Here is a 13,000-nt window from a genome sequence, read left to right as displayed (position 1 = left end):
TATTAGCAGAGCAGCCGCTGGGGACTAGGATCCACCAGCAGGAGACCCCACTAGTCAGGTCGTCCAGGAGAGAGGTTCCAGCAGTAGTGGAGGGCTCCGTGCCCTAAGTGTAGGAGATTCCATACCGAGTCTTGTTATCTGGATAGCTCGGTATGCTACAAATGTGGAGTGAGAGGTCATATTCAGCTGGATTGTTGTGCACCCAATCAGGGCATGGGTAGGGGTTTTGCTCAGTCATCTGGTTCTTCAGCCGCCACATCTTCAGTGTGTCCTCCAGATCTAGCAGAGCGTGGAGCACTTAGGGGTGGAGTTTGAGGTAGAGGTGGACCCAATCGCTTTTATGCCTTAAGTGGTCGCCAGAGTGCGGAGGTTTCTCCAGATGTTATCATAGGTATTCTAACTGTTCAAGCACTTGATTGTTATGCTCTTATTGATCCGGGTCCTCTTTGTCTTATGTTACCCCATTTATTGCTTCGCATTTTGGGATAGAACCCGAATAGCTTCATGAGCCATTCTCGGTATCGACTCCGGTTGGTGATTCTATTATAGTTGCGCGAGTCTATAGGAATTGTGTTGTTGCGGTATGTTGTCATGTTACCACGGCCGATCTTATTGAGCTTGGGATGGTGGATTTTGATGTTATTATGGGTATTGACTGGCTTTATTCGTGCTTTGCTAAACTTGACTGCCGAACGAGAGTAATGAGGCTTGAGTTACCTAATGAGCCGGTTATTGAGTGGAAGGGAAATGGTGAGGTGTCAAAGGGTAGGTTTATTTCCTACCTTAAGGCTTCAAAGATGATTAAGAAGGGGTGTATCTACCATTTGGTCCGGGTGGCAGACACCACTTCAGAAGTGTCCGTCCCCAAGTCCGTGCCAGTCATAAATGAGTTTCTTGAAGTGTTGCCAGACGAGCTTCCAGGGATTCCGCTAGATAGGGAGATCAATTTCGGGATTGATGTATTGCCAGATATGCAGCCAATATCTATTCCACCGTACAGAATGGCGCCAGTAGAGTTGAGAGAGTTGAAGGAGAAGTTGAAAGACTTATTAGAAAAGGAGTTCATTCGACCGAGTGTGTCGCCTTGGGGCGCACCGGTTCTCTTTGTCAGAAAGAAGGATGGGTCACTTCGGATGTGTATTGATTATCGGCAGCTCAACAAAGTCACTATCAAAAACAAATATCCATTACCTCGGATAGATGACTTGTTCGACCAATTACAAGGTGCAAAGTTTTTCTCCAAAAATTGATTTAAGGTTCGGGTATCACTAGTTAAAGGTCAGGGAGCAGGACATTCTTAAGACCGCTTTCAAAACTCGCTATGGTTACTTTGAATTCTTGGTCATGTCTTTTGGGCTAACCAATGCCCCGGTAGCTTTCATGGATCTTATGAATCAGGTCTTCAAGCCTTTTCTAGACTCCTTTGTGATTGTTTTCATTGATAACATCCTTGTTTATTCGCGGAGCCGGGAGGATCATGTCGATCACCTCAGGGCAGTTCTGCAGACTCTTTATCAGCACTAGTTGTATGCTAAATTTTCAAAATGTGAATTTTGGTTGGAGTTCGTTACCTTTCTGGGTCATGTTGTTTCTAGTGAAGGGATTCAGGTGGATCCCCAGAAGATTGCAGTAGTGAAAGATTGGCCCAGACCCACGACCCCAACGAAGATCCGTAGCTTCTTGGGTTTAGTGGGGTATTATCGGAGGTTTGTGGAGGCATTCTCTACCCTCGCCTCCCTATTGACTAAGTTGATGCAGAAAGCAGTTAAGTTCCAATGGGCCGACACTTGTGAGACAAGTTTTCAGGAATTGAAGTCAAGATTGACCTCGGCGCCGATATTGACCTTGCCGGAAGGCACGGAAGGATTTGTGGTTTATTGTGAGGCCTTCAGGGTTGGTTTGGGGTGTGTGTTGATGCAATATGGGAAGGTTATAGCATATGCTTCAAGGCAACTCAAGAATCACAAGAAAAATTATCTGATGCATGATTTGGTGCTTGCAGCAGTTGTATTTGCCTTGAAAATATGGCGGCATTATCTTTATGGGGTCCATGTGGATGTGTTCTCGGACCACAAGAGTCTCTAATATTTGTTCAAGCAGAAGAAATTGAATTTAAGGCAGCGGCGGTGGTTAGAATTGATCAAGGATTATGATATGGACATCTTATACTATCCAGGGAAGGCAAATGTGGTGGCCGACGCTCTCAGTCGGAAGTCCATGGGAAGTTTGGCTCATTTGGGAGCGGATCAGAGGCCTTTGGCTCGGGAGGTTTATCAATTGGCCAGTCTGGGGGTTTGTATTTCGACCTCAGACGAAGGGAAGGTTATGGTGCATAATGGAGCAGAATCGTCACTTGTAGCGAAAGTCAAGGAAAATCAGTTCATTGATCCAGCATTGGCACAGATGAATGAGGCAGTTTTGAATAACAAGACTTCGGCATTTTCACTCGGTGGCAGGGATGGTGTATTACAATGTCAAGATAGGCTATGTGTTCCAGATATGGATAATCTTCGGGAGAGGGAAATGGTAGAGGCTCATGATTCCAGGTATTCTGTGCACCCAGGTTCTACGAAAATATATCATGATCTCAAGGAAATTTATTGGTGGAACGGTATGAAGAGGGTTGTGGCGGATTTTGTATCTAAATATTCGAATTGTCAGCAAGTAAAAGCTGAGCATCCCGGTGGGTTAACTCAACTTATGGAAATGCCAATGTGGAAATGGGAGATGATCAATATGGATTTCGTGGTAGGGTTACCTTGCACACAACGCAAGTTCGACTCAATTTGGGTAATAGTGGATCGACTCACCAAATCAGCTCACTTCTTGCCAGCCAAGTCCACTGATACTGCGGAATAATATGCTCAGTTGTATATCAAAGAAATAGTAAGGCTTCATGGCACTCCACTTTCTATTATCTCAGATCGAGGGGCCCAGTTCACAGCTAATTTTTGGAAGAAATTTCAGCAAGGTTTGGGTACTCAGGTGAATCTCAGCATGGCTTTCCATCCGCAGACTGATGGTCAAGCGGAGTGGACTATTCAGACGCTTGAAGATATGTTGCGAGCATGTGTCTTGGATTTTAAAGGTAATTGGGATGATCACTTGCCACTTATAGAATTTGCTTACAATAACAGCTTTCATGCTAGCATTCAGATGGCCCCATTTGAGGCATTGTACGGAAGGTGATGTAGGTCTCCGATTGGATAGTTTGAAGTGGGTGAAACAGAATTGTTAGGGCCAGATCTCGTGCACCAGGATATGGAAAAAGTTAAAATCATTCAGGGAAGGATGAAAGTTGCTCAGAGTCATCATAAATCCTATGCAGACGTGCGTCGAAGAGAATTGGAATTCCAAGTAAATGATTGGGTGTTCTTGAAAGTATATCCCATGAAGGAAGTCATGTGATTTGGGAAGAAAGGGAAATTGAGCCCAAGGTATGTCGGGCCATATCGGATCGCTCAAAGGATAGGACAGGTGGCTTATAGGCTGGAATTGCCCCTTGAGATGTCATTAGTACATCCCGGTGTTCCATGTGTCTCTGTTGAAAAAAGTGGTTGGAGATCCATCTTCCATCGTGCCTATTGAGACTATTGAGGTGAGTGAAGACTTATTGTATGAAGAGGTTCCGGTTGCTATTCTTGATAGGCAAGTCCAAAAATTGAGGAACAAGGAAATTGCTTCAGTTAAAGTATTGTGGCAAAGTCAACAAGTCGAGGAAGCCACGTAGGAAGCGGAAAAAGAAATGAAAGAGAAATATCCCCATCTGTTCAAACAAGTTTAGTAGTGATCATGCGAACAGTTGTTTTTAAGCAATTTGAGGTAGTGTTCAGATTTGTGCAAGGCACCCCATTTTCCCCAAACTGCCTTATTGTTGTAACTTCCCAATGTGTGCCAAATTGCAAATGTTGTTACTATTTGGGTAATGTGCAACCCTTGAGGTAAATGAAAAAAAATGTGAAACTTATGCGGTAGGTAAATGATTAATTGAAGCGTTTTTCGCATGTTAAAGTGATTGAATTGTATGGGGCTCATTGAAGTGATCCAGTTGTGTGCAAGTAAATGACATTGGTTGAACCATGTGCAATTTATGGTATAAAGAGAATGAGCTAAGTGTGAGTTGTTTAAAGTGTATGAATATGTATAAGTTGTTGAGGTAATGAATTGTATACCAGTTGTAGGGATGACAGAAACTGTGTAATGGTACTTGGAAATATGTTTTGGGGGCTCTCTGACAGGTGGATTGTCCTAGTTACAAGGGAAACTCTACCAAAATTTCTGCAAAATTTGGGAGTTAGTCTAAATTTGGGAGTTAAAGATGTGTGAGAAAGGAGATAGGTTATACTAAGTAATTGTTTATTGACTCTAATTATCATTCGAGGACAAATGATCCTAAGCGGGGGAGAATGTAAAGCACCAGAAAATTTTGCTAAGTAATTTCAGATTTTGTGGAGCCAAGGTAGGCTAATTATTTTATTTTGTGTTCAAGTGAGGATTCATGATATAATGTATATCAATTAGATATGTTAATAAGTGTATAATTCATATTAGAAGTGAATTGGGGTCTAAGGAGAGGCCTAAGTCTGAGCCAAGTTGGAAAATTTCATAATAAACGAAAGTTGTAAATGAGTGAGCACAAGACCTCACTTTGGACGATCATATCTCCAATATATATATATATATATATATATATATATATATATATATGTATATAGATATATATGTATATATATATATATGTATATATATACGCGTATATAACGCCATCTGGTTATGGGTCAATATACATGAATGCAATGCATGAGAAGTATGTCAATAAAATCTCTTGGAATGTCATAGGACCATTATACCTTTGAGTAATATCATAAAGTAAACCTTTTTTCAACTTACGTATTTTCTGAGACCCATGAACAGATGATAGAATAACAAGATACAAGGGAATTCAAGGACATAGGCACTCCTAATATTTCTATGAATAGAGTCATTTATGGAAGTTGTGCATTTTATCATTTCGTTCGTGTCATATAGATCATGCCAAAAAGAAAGAAATGATAGCCTTAACATACCTGAGCCAATTCTCTTGGCAATCCTGTAACATATGTCAATCGCGACGAAACACGTAATAACGGGTCGAAGTAGGAGAAAATCCATATGATATTCTTGAGGAAGATTGTACCTTGTTCTCTTAAAATTGCATCTTACACTGCTATTACATAATATTGTATGAATTTGTTGAAATAGATCTGTAACTATTGTTGAAGATCTCATCATTTTACCCCTTATGATATTTTTTCCATTTGAAACTAAAGGAAATTTTTATGTAGAAATAAAGCTAAAGTTGAAAGCAAATTTGTGATTGCTAGAAAATCCGTATGGTCTCTTTCTAAGAATCAATAAATGAATTTGAAAAGGGTCCTTATTATAGTGGTATGGGCCCAACTTGACAAGAATAAAATTTTGGCCAAGTTTCCTAATACTGCCATATTATTTTATAAATTAAGAGTCACCAATTCTTCTAAAGTCACCTAGCATGATTGAAGAGTCATTGTTACCCATTTGTCTTGTTTACACATGAAGGCTTATCCAAAAACCTTAAATTAAATAGTTAACCTCCCACTAAAATCAATAATTATCCGATTATCCACATAATTAAAAATTATCTCAAATTACGTATAATACTACTCACTTTTTACATACCGTGTATACCTTACTATCATGGCCATGTGGTACCTTGTATGATACTAGTCTATAAATATCGGGTATTTTAGGTCGAACCGTATTTTATCCCAAAATGTCAAACTTCCACGAAATTTATTTTCTTCAATTTGCTTACCCTCTCACCTTCCCAAATTTACTCATCACTTGTTTGAAATATTATAATGCTTATAACCTCAAAATAATCCCATTCACGTACTTACGTTGATGAACTTACGGCGAAACTTCAACGTACAAAAATACGGGATGTAACTTATGGCGTACTTCCACGTACGAATACATGGGGTGTAACAGACTTTACCCTTAGTCATCTCGTGACGTTATATCGATCGCTGCGTTATCGAGGTTTGATTACTCTCCAGCGTCGATCTACTCTGTCTCCTGCCACTGACGGTGAAGAGAACGAAGACCGAGGATGGATGAGATGATTAATTCGAGATCGGACGATTGATATCATTCCTGGAGAGTTTCTGCCCTTTTCCGAGAAATGGGATCTCACACGTAAGTGTCATACTTGTATTTTTATCACTTTGTCTTGGAGGTACGCTCCATAACGACGTTTTTCTGCATATATATTTTTTGTAGCGACTCCTTGATTGTCGAACGAGGTCCCAGATTTGGCGAGTGGTCTCATAAGCTGGCCGCTTGTTCGACCTATGATAAGTGCAGGTGGCGAGACCTGTATAAGGGGAGATGGGAGGCAAAGCATCACGGTAGGCGCTTGGTGGCTTATTTCCCCAGAATGGTACCTTTCTTTTTAGCGTACTAACTTAGCTACCGCAAGTATTGGAGATTTTTCCTAGATGAGGCCATGTCCTCTGGGGGAAGAGACCGTCAACCTCGGGGTCGAGGGTTGATGATAAACAAAAAGAATCTCCGGGGTGTGAGGAGGCTCACAGCGGGGTGAGTCCTTCTCAGCGGTTCAAGAGAGGGGATTCGACCGATCATTCAGTTTCGGAGGCTTCCGTTCTCGAAAGAACATTCCTCGTTTCTGCTGATGGCGCTTCAAAGAGTAAAGAGCGTGTAGTGTCTTGTTCTTCTCCTAATAAAGGCACTTCGGGGGATACTAAGACATTGGACATTAGCTCGCACTTTGGTGAGGCTCAGCTAGGGGTATGCATTCGATTTTGACCCTTACCGATAATTACTTATCGATTATCGATTTGTACATATGCTTATTGTTATCGTTTCAATAAGGTTTCGATTTTTTCAATTTTGATTTATCGATTTTGGGGGCTTATCGATTCGGTTATCGATTACACTAATAAGAAAATTTGCGAGATTTCACGAAAAGTATATCGCTATAAACACACCTAACTATTATGGACAAAAAGAAGCTAAAATAAGACGAATACCATTTATAACATAAAAATTGTGTCAACAAGGACATGCAACAAAACTAAAGTAAGGGATCAAATGTATGCCACCAACACTCCAACAGTATAAAAAAACAAAATACATCATCACGGCTAATTCTGTTTTCCATTAATTTGAACTTCATTCACTTGATCTTTAAATATGATCATTCCTTAAATGTGGTAGAGGAAATAATAGGGTTAGGGACTTAGGTTAAAGGAAAGGGTATTATAAAATAAAGGTAAAAAATGTCTTTTTAGTATATATTATCGGTTATCGGTTTAGAGGACAAAATCGAAATTGAAATTGATAACTCGATAAGTAAAATTTCGAAATCAAAATCGATAAACCAATAATAAATAATCGATTCAATTTATCGATAAACCGATTCGAATACACACCCCTAGGCTTAGCGGCTCAGTTTTATGAGAATAATTCTTTTTCATCTCTTCCTCGGCCTCCCAGGTGGCCTCTTTAACCTGTTGGTTATGCCATAGCACTTCGGAGGCAATCTCTTCATTTCTCAGCTTTCAAACTTGCCTATCAAGAATGGGAACTGGAATCTCTTCATAAGTCAATTCTTCATTAACCTCAATAGTCTCAACCGGAACAATAAGAGACGGGTCTCCAACCACCTTCTTCAACATGGATACATGAAACACCAGTTGCACTAAAGACATCTCTGGAGGTAGTTTAAGCCTGGAAGTGTGACGACCCGGCCGGTCGTCGTAAGAATTAATGCCCCGATCCCCTATTAACTACTTTTCCCGTGTTTATTTCTGCTATTTTGATTTGCCGAGATGTTTGGTTTTGAGTTTCGGAGAGTTTTGGGACACTTAGTCCCTAAATGAAAGCTTAAGTGTTGGAAAGTTGACCGTAGTCAGAACAGTGTGAAGGCGGCCTCGGAATGGAAATTTGATGGTTCCGTTTGCTCCGTTGGATGATTTCGGGCTTAGGGGCGTGTTCAGATTATATTTTGGAGGTCCGTAGCTAATTTAGGCTTGAAATTCCAAAAAGTAGAATTTTTGATGTTTCCGGTTCGATAGTGAGATTTGATCCGAGGATCGGAATGGAATTCCGAAAGTTGGAGTAGCTTTGTAGTGTTGAATATGACGTGTGTGCAAAATTCCAGGTCATTCGGACGAGGTTTGGTAGACTTTTTGATCGAAAGTATATTTTTAGAGTTTTTCAAATTCTTAGGCTTGAATCCGATGAAAAATAGGTGTTTTGATGTTGTTTTGAGAGTTCCGAAGGTTGGAACAAGTTTGAATGATGTTTTAGTATTGGTTGGCATGTTTGGTTGAGGTCCCGGGGACCTCGGGGTGATTTCGGATGGTTGACGAAAGATTTTTGGAGTTTGAAGTTTGCAGCTTCAGCTGTTATCTATCATAGCCGCACCTGCAGTTTGGGTCCCACAAGTGCGGCGCTGCAGAAGTGGCTTAGTGGTCGCAGAAGCGGAAATGAGGAAGGGGCCAGGAACTGTAGAAGCGGCATAAGGAACCGCATATGCGTGACCACAGATGCGGAATTTGAAGTCGCAGGTGCGAGATTGGGCTTTTAAGTGAGAACTGCAGAAGTGGTTCCCCAACCACAGAAGCGGTATCGCAGATGCGATTATTTGTTCGCAGATACGGAAATAGCTGGGCAGAAATATGAAATTTCGAGGGTTTAGTTTCAAAAGTTGGAAATTCAACTTGGAGTTCGGGAGAGGGCGATTTTGGGAGAAAATTGAAGAGGAGATCATTGGGTAACAATTCTTTAACCCTTTCCAGTTTTATTCCATCAATCTATGGTTAGTTTCATCATTTAATTTCGGATTGGAGATGAAAATTGGGGAAAAATTGGAAGAAAGTTCTTAGACCTTGAATTCGACTTTTGATTGGGAATTTGACCTTGGATTTAGATAATTTTGGTATGCATGACTTCGTGAGAGCGTGAGGATTCTGAAAATATAAATTTTACTCGATTCCGAGATGTGGGCTCGAGGGGTGTTTTTGTCATTTTACCTAATTTAGCGTAATAGCTTAGAATTTCTTTGTAGAATCAGTTACTTGAAGTATTATTTACATTATGCAATTGAATTGAATAGATTTGGACCATTTGGGGTCGAGTACTCGTGGTAAAAGCGTGGTTTTGGGTTGATTTTGAGCCGGTTCGAGGTAAGTGGCTTGTCTAACCTTGTGTGGGGAACCTTCCCCTTAGGATTTGGTATATTTGGTAATTGAAATGTCTTGTACATGAGATAATGAGTGCGTACTTGTGCTAATTGTTGGAAATCCGGCTTTCTTTAAGTAATTACTAGTATGTTTCCATTACTTGTACTATTAAGCCTGTTGTTAGCTTAGGAAAGCATGTCTAAGTGACTTAATTGCTTTACTTGCTCAAACTGCCTTACCTGAATTCTGTGCAGCGTGCTAGGCTAGAATCACTTGTTGCCTTAATATGAAATTTTGTCATTTCTGTATATTTTCCTATTGTTGCTGTGTATTTATTTTGGGACTACAGATGTGGGATTCCGGTAGCTTCCATTTGTCTATTTATTTTGGGACTACGGATGTGGGATTCCAGTAGATCCCCCTGCACAGTTACATGGAACTACGGGAATGCACTCGGTAGATTCCCCCAGTACTGGGTATTTACATTTGGGACTACGGAATGAGATTCTGGTAGATCCCCGCGCACTATGAGTTGGACTACGGGACGGGATCCCGGGAGATCCACTGGATACGTACATATGGGACTACAGGATGGTATCCTGGGAGATCCCCGATTGTTATTTTGGTGCTAGTCGCTGATGTGCCGGAGAATTTCGGCACATTTGATACAAATTGCTTAGATTTTAGCTTGTTTTAGATGCAATTATCTTTTATACTTATGTAATTTTAGTGTTTTTGCAGAGTATGAGGTTTAAGAACATAAGAGCATGGAAATGAATTCAAAAAAGCCACAAAAAGACAAGAAAATAGCAAAAAGGCATCGCAAATGTGGATATGCGATCGCAAAGCTAACATGCGAGCCGCAGAATGCACCATGAAATCGCAAACCACAACAGTTTTCTGGGCAAAGTCCAGCGCACGATATACGGTCCATTCTGCGATTGCATAACATGTTTACGAGCCGCAGAATTCACCGCAAACTTAGCACAAGGGTTGCTGAAGGTAGAAGATGCGACGCGAAATGCGATCGCATTTCTACAATGCGAATCGCAAACAATGAATGTGATGAAGGCCTGGAAACTAGGGTTGAAATATGCGATGGCCATGTCAAGAATGCAGACCGCATGTCTGTTATGCGACAGATATGTGGTCGCATATTTAACCGAAAAGTATTTTTGTCCAAATTTTGTCCCGAATTTTGACCCACTATAAATAGATTTATTGGGGTTTTGTGGGGGCATCTTGTCTGATTTTGGGAGCTACAATACAAAGCTTTAATATTCCTCTCTTTTGGAAGCTTTTGGTTGAAGAATCTTTCACTTTGTAAGCTTTATGGCATTAAATATTCTCTTCCTTTTGTATTTTAGTATGTGTAGCTAACTTTAAATACTAAAGTTGTGGACCCTAAATGGGTGTTATGTTAATAGGTATTTAACATTGAATATATGTATAATGGTTGGTTGATATTTATTTACTTCTCATTCTTCATTTATTGTTGGTGGTTGCAAACATTAACAAGTGTCATTAAATTCTTACTTTGCTTGGGAAAGTGGGTTGGAATTTGGTAGAAGTAAATATCAAAGTCTCAAGGCTTTAAACCTTGTTTAATAGAATCGCTTAGGAATAAGTGAGTTTTATTTGGCATATATTGATTATTCTTAATTGCAACTCTTTTATATTTAGAAAAATCGTAAAGAGGAAATACTACCCAACTATTGGAAAATATTGGGTAGTCATTTAGAAATCATTGCATATCAAAAGAACCTTCCATTAGAAATATATCATATTAATACCGATAGCATTACACCTCATTAATGGGGACACAACCTTGGTTTCTTTAATCAAACTATTTACATTCTACATATCACAATTTGTTATTTCTTCAAACCAAACTCAATTCATACTCTTGCTACCATTAACCGGATAGAATTACGACTTTAGTCAAGTAACACACTATTTGAGTAACCTTTTCACACCTATTCCCTGTGGGATTCGACCCCAACCTTGTTGGGTTATTATATTTGACACCAACCGCCTTACACTAATTATTAAAGTGTAATTTGAGCGTATCAAATTTTGACGTCGTTACCGAGGAATACGGTTTTGAAATTACTAATTAGTGTGTGCTTTACTTTACGTCTTAGTCTATTCCATCACACTTTGCTTGTTTTGCTTGGTGTTGATAGGAAAACATGGCCGAATATGAAGAAGAAATGGAGGCAAAAATGGAAGAAAATCCTTTTGCGGACATAGAGGAGTATATTGAGGATACAAATGCTATTGTACCTTCGGCCGTTGGCGCTGCAACTTTCAAGGTGGAACATGGTTTAATCCTTATGCTCAAAGCAGAGGGGTTTTTCAGGAATTCCACTGACGATGATCCGACACAACATCTTAGAAACTTCTTGGGTATGTGTGCGATGCATAAGCAAAACAACGTCTCGGATGATGCTCTAAGGTTGAGGTGCTTCAAATACTCACTAGCTGGAGACGCAAGGAAATGGATTCAGAATATGCCACCAAACTCCATTCATTCTTGTCCCGAACTTGTCCGGGCATTCTTAGCTAAATGGTTCCCGCAAAGTAAGAAGTCTGAGCTCCGGGATAAAATTTTCTTTTTCAAGAAAGTACCGGGAGAACATCTACATGATGCATGAGATCGGTTCAAGTTATATTTGGTGAGATCTCCCAACCATGGTTTTCAGAATTCTATCTTGTTGGAAAAATTCTACATGGGCTTGGATCCTATGAACCAATCTATAGCCAAGAATGCAGCTGACGGATCTTTCATGGACAAATCATTCGCAAGGGTCACACAAATACTTGACAAAATGGCGAAGCATAATCAAGCATGGCACTCAGAGGACACCACAGGTGGAATTGCATATGGGTCTCCTTACTTGACCACCATGATCAAGGAAAACAAAGAAAGGGATCAAGTGATTGCAAGGCTTTCCACAGATGTCAATGTGTTGAGAAAGATGTTCACAGAAAGCCAAACGAAGAAAGTAAATGTGGTGGAAGATGTGCAACCCTTATCAAATGAGGACTTTGAGGAGGCAAACTATGTCAATAACTCTCAAGGTGGATATCAAAGGCAACATTACCAAGGTCAAGGACAACAAAATCAATGGACGCCTCACCCGCAAGGGCAAGGCAACCAACAGTGGAGATATGACCAAAGCAGCTCAAATCAAGGTAATTGGAGCAACAACAACAACTTCCCAAATCGGAGTTCAAACACTTATGTTCCTTCAAAGGGTCAATATTCAAATCAAGGTTCCTCAAGTGAGTCTAAGTTGGAAAGCATGCTTGAACGGGTATTGCAAAATCAAGAGAAGTACGACACTTCTATGAGGAATATGACTGAGCTTGTTGGTTTTCATACCACATCCATTCAAAAATTGGAGATGCAAATGAGATACCTCTCTAGGGAACAAAATCCGAAGCAAAAAGGTAAGTGACACAATTGCGAACCCCAAGGGTAGTGGGAGTGGTCCAACTTCTCATGTCATGGCGATTACTACTCGGAGTGGGAAGTTACTACAAGGAGGGAGTGAACAAGTGGTTGAAGTTGAAGAGTCCGAACATGAAGTTGAGGTTGATGAGCAAAGGGTTGTTGAAGTTGAGAAGGTTCCGAAAGAGTTGAAAGTGCAACAAGAAAACTGGGATGAGGTAAAGGAAAAGGTAAAAGAGACACCAAAGACTCTGCCGCCTATTCCTAGACCTCCTCCTCCATTCCCTCAAAGACTTTCTAGGAAGGTTGATGATAG

The 13,000-nt window shown here is 40.3% G+C and overlaps 1 protein-coding gene across 1 annotated transcript; it reads left to right on the top strand.

Moving 5' to 3' along the window:
* The first annotated feature begins 701 nt into the window (after positions 1–701).
* On the top strand, positions 702–3,730 carry LOC142174386 (uncharacterized). Its single transcript, XM_075240172.1, has 3 exons — positions 702–1,074; positions 2,177–2,563; positions 3,555–3,730. Exons 1-3 carry the CDS (start codon positions 702–704, stop codon positions 3,728–3,730), a joined length of 936 nt encoding a protein of 311 aa, XP_075096273.1.
* Positions 3,731–13,000: the final 9,270 nt, after the last annotated feature.

This window comes from Nicotiana tabacum, chromosome 20, assembly GCF_000715075.1.
Source record: "Nicotiana tabacum cultivar K326 chromosome 20, ASM71507v2, whole genome shotgun sequence".
NCBI lineage: Eukaryota > Viridiplantae > Streptophyta > Magnoliopsida > Solanales > Solanaceae > Nicotiana > Nicotiana tabacum.
The sequence above is the reverse complement of the archived record's forward strand: the minus strand, read 5'-3'. Positions and strand labels throughout refer to the sequence as shown.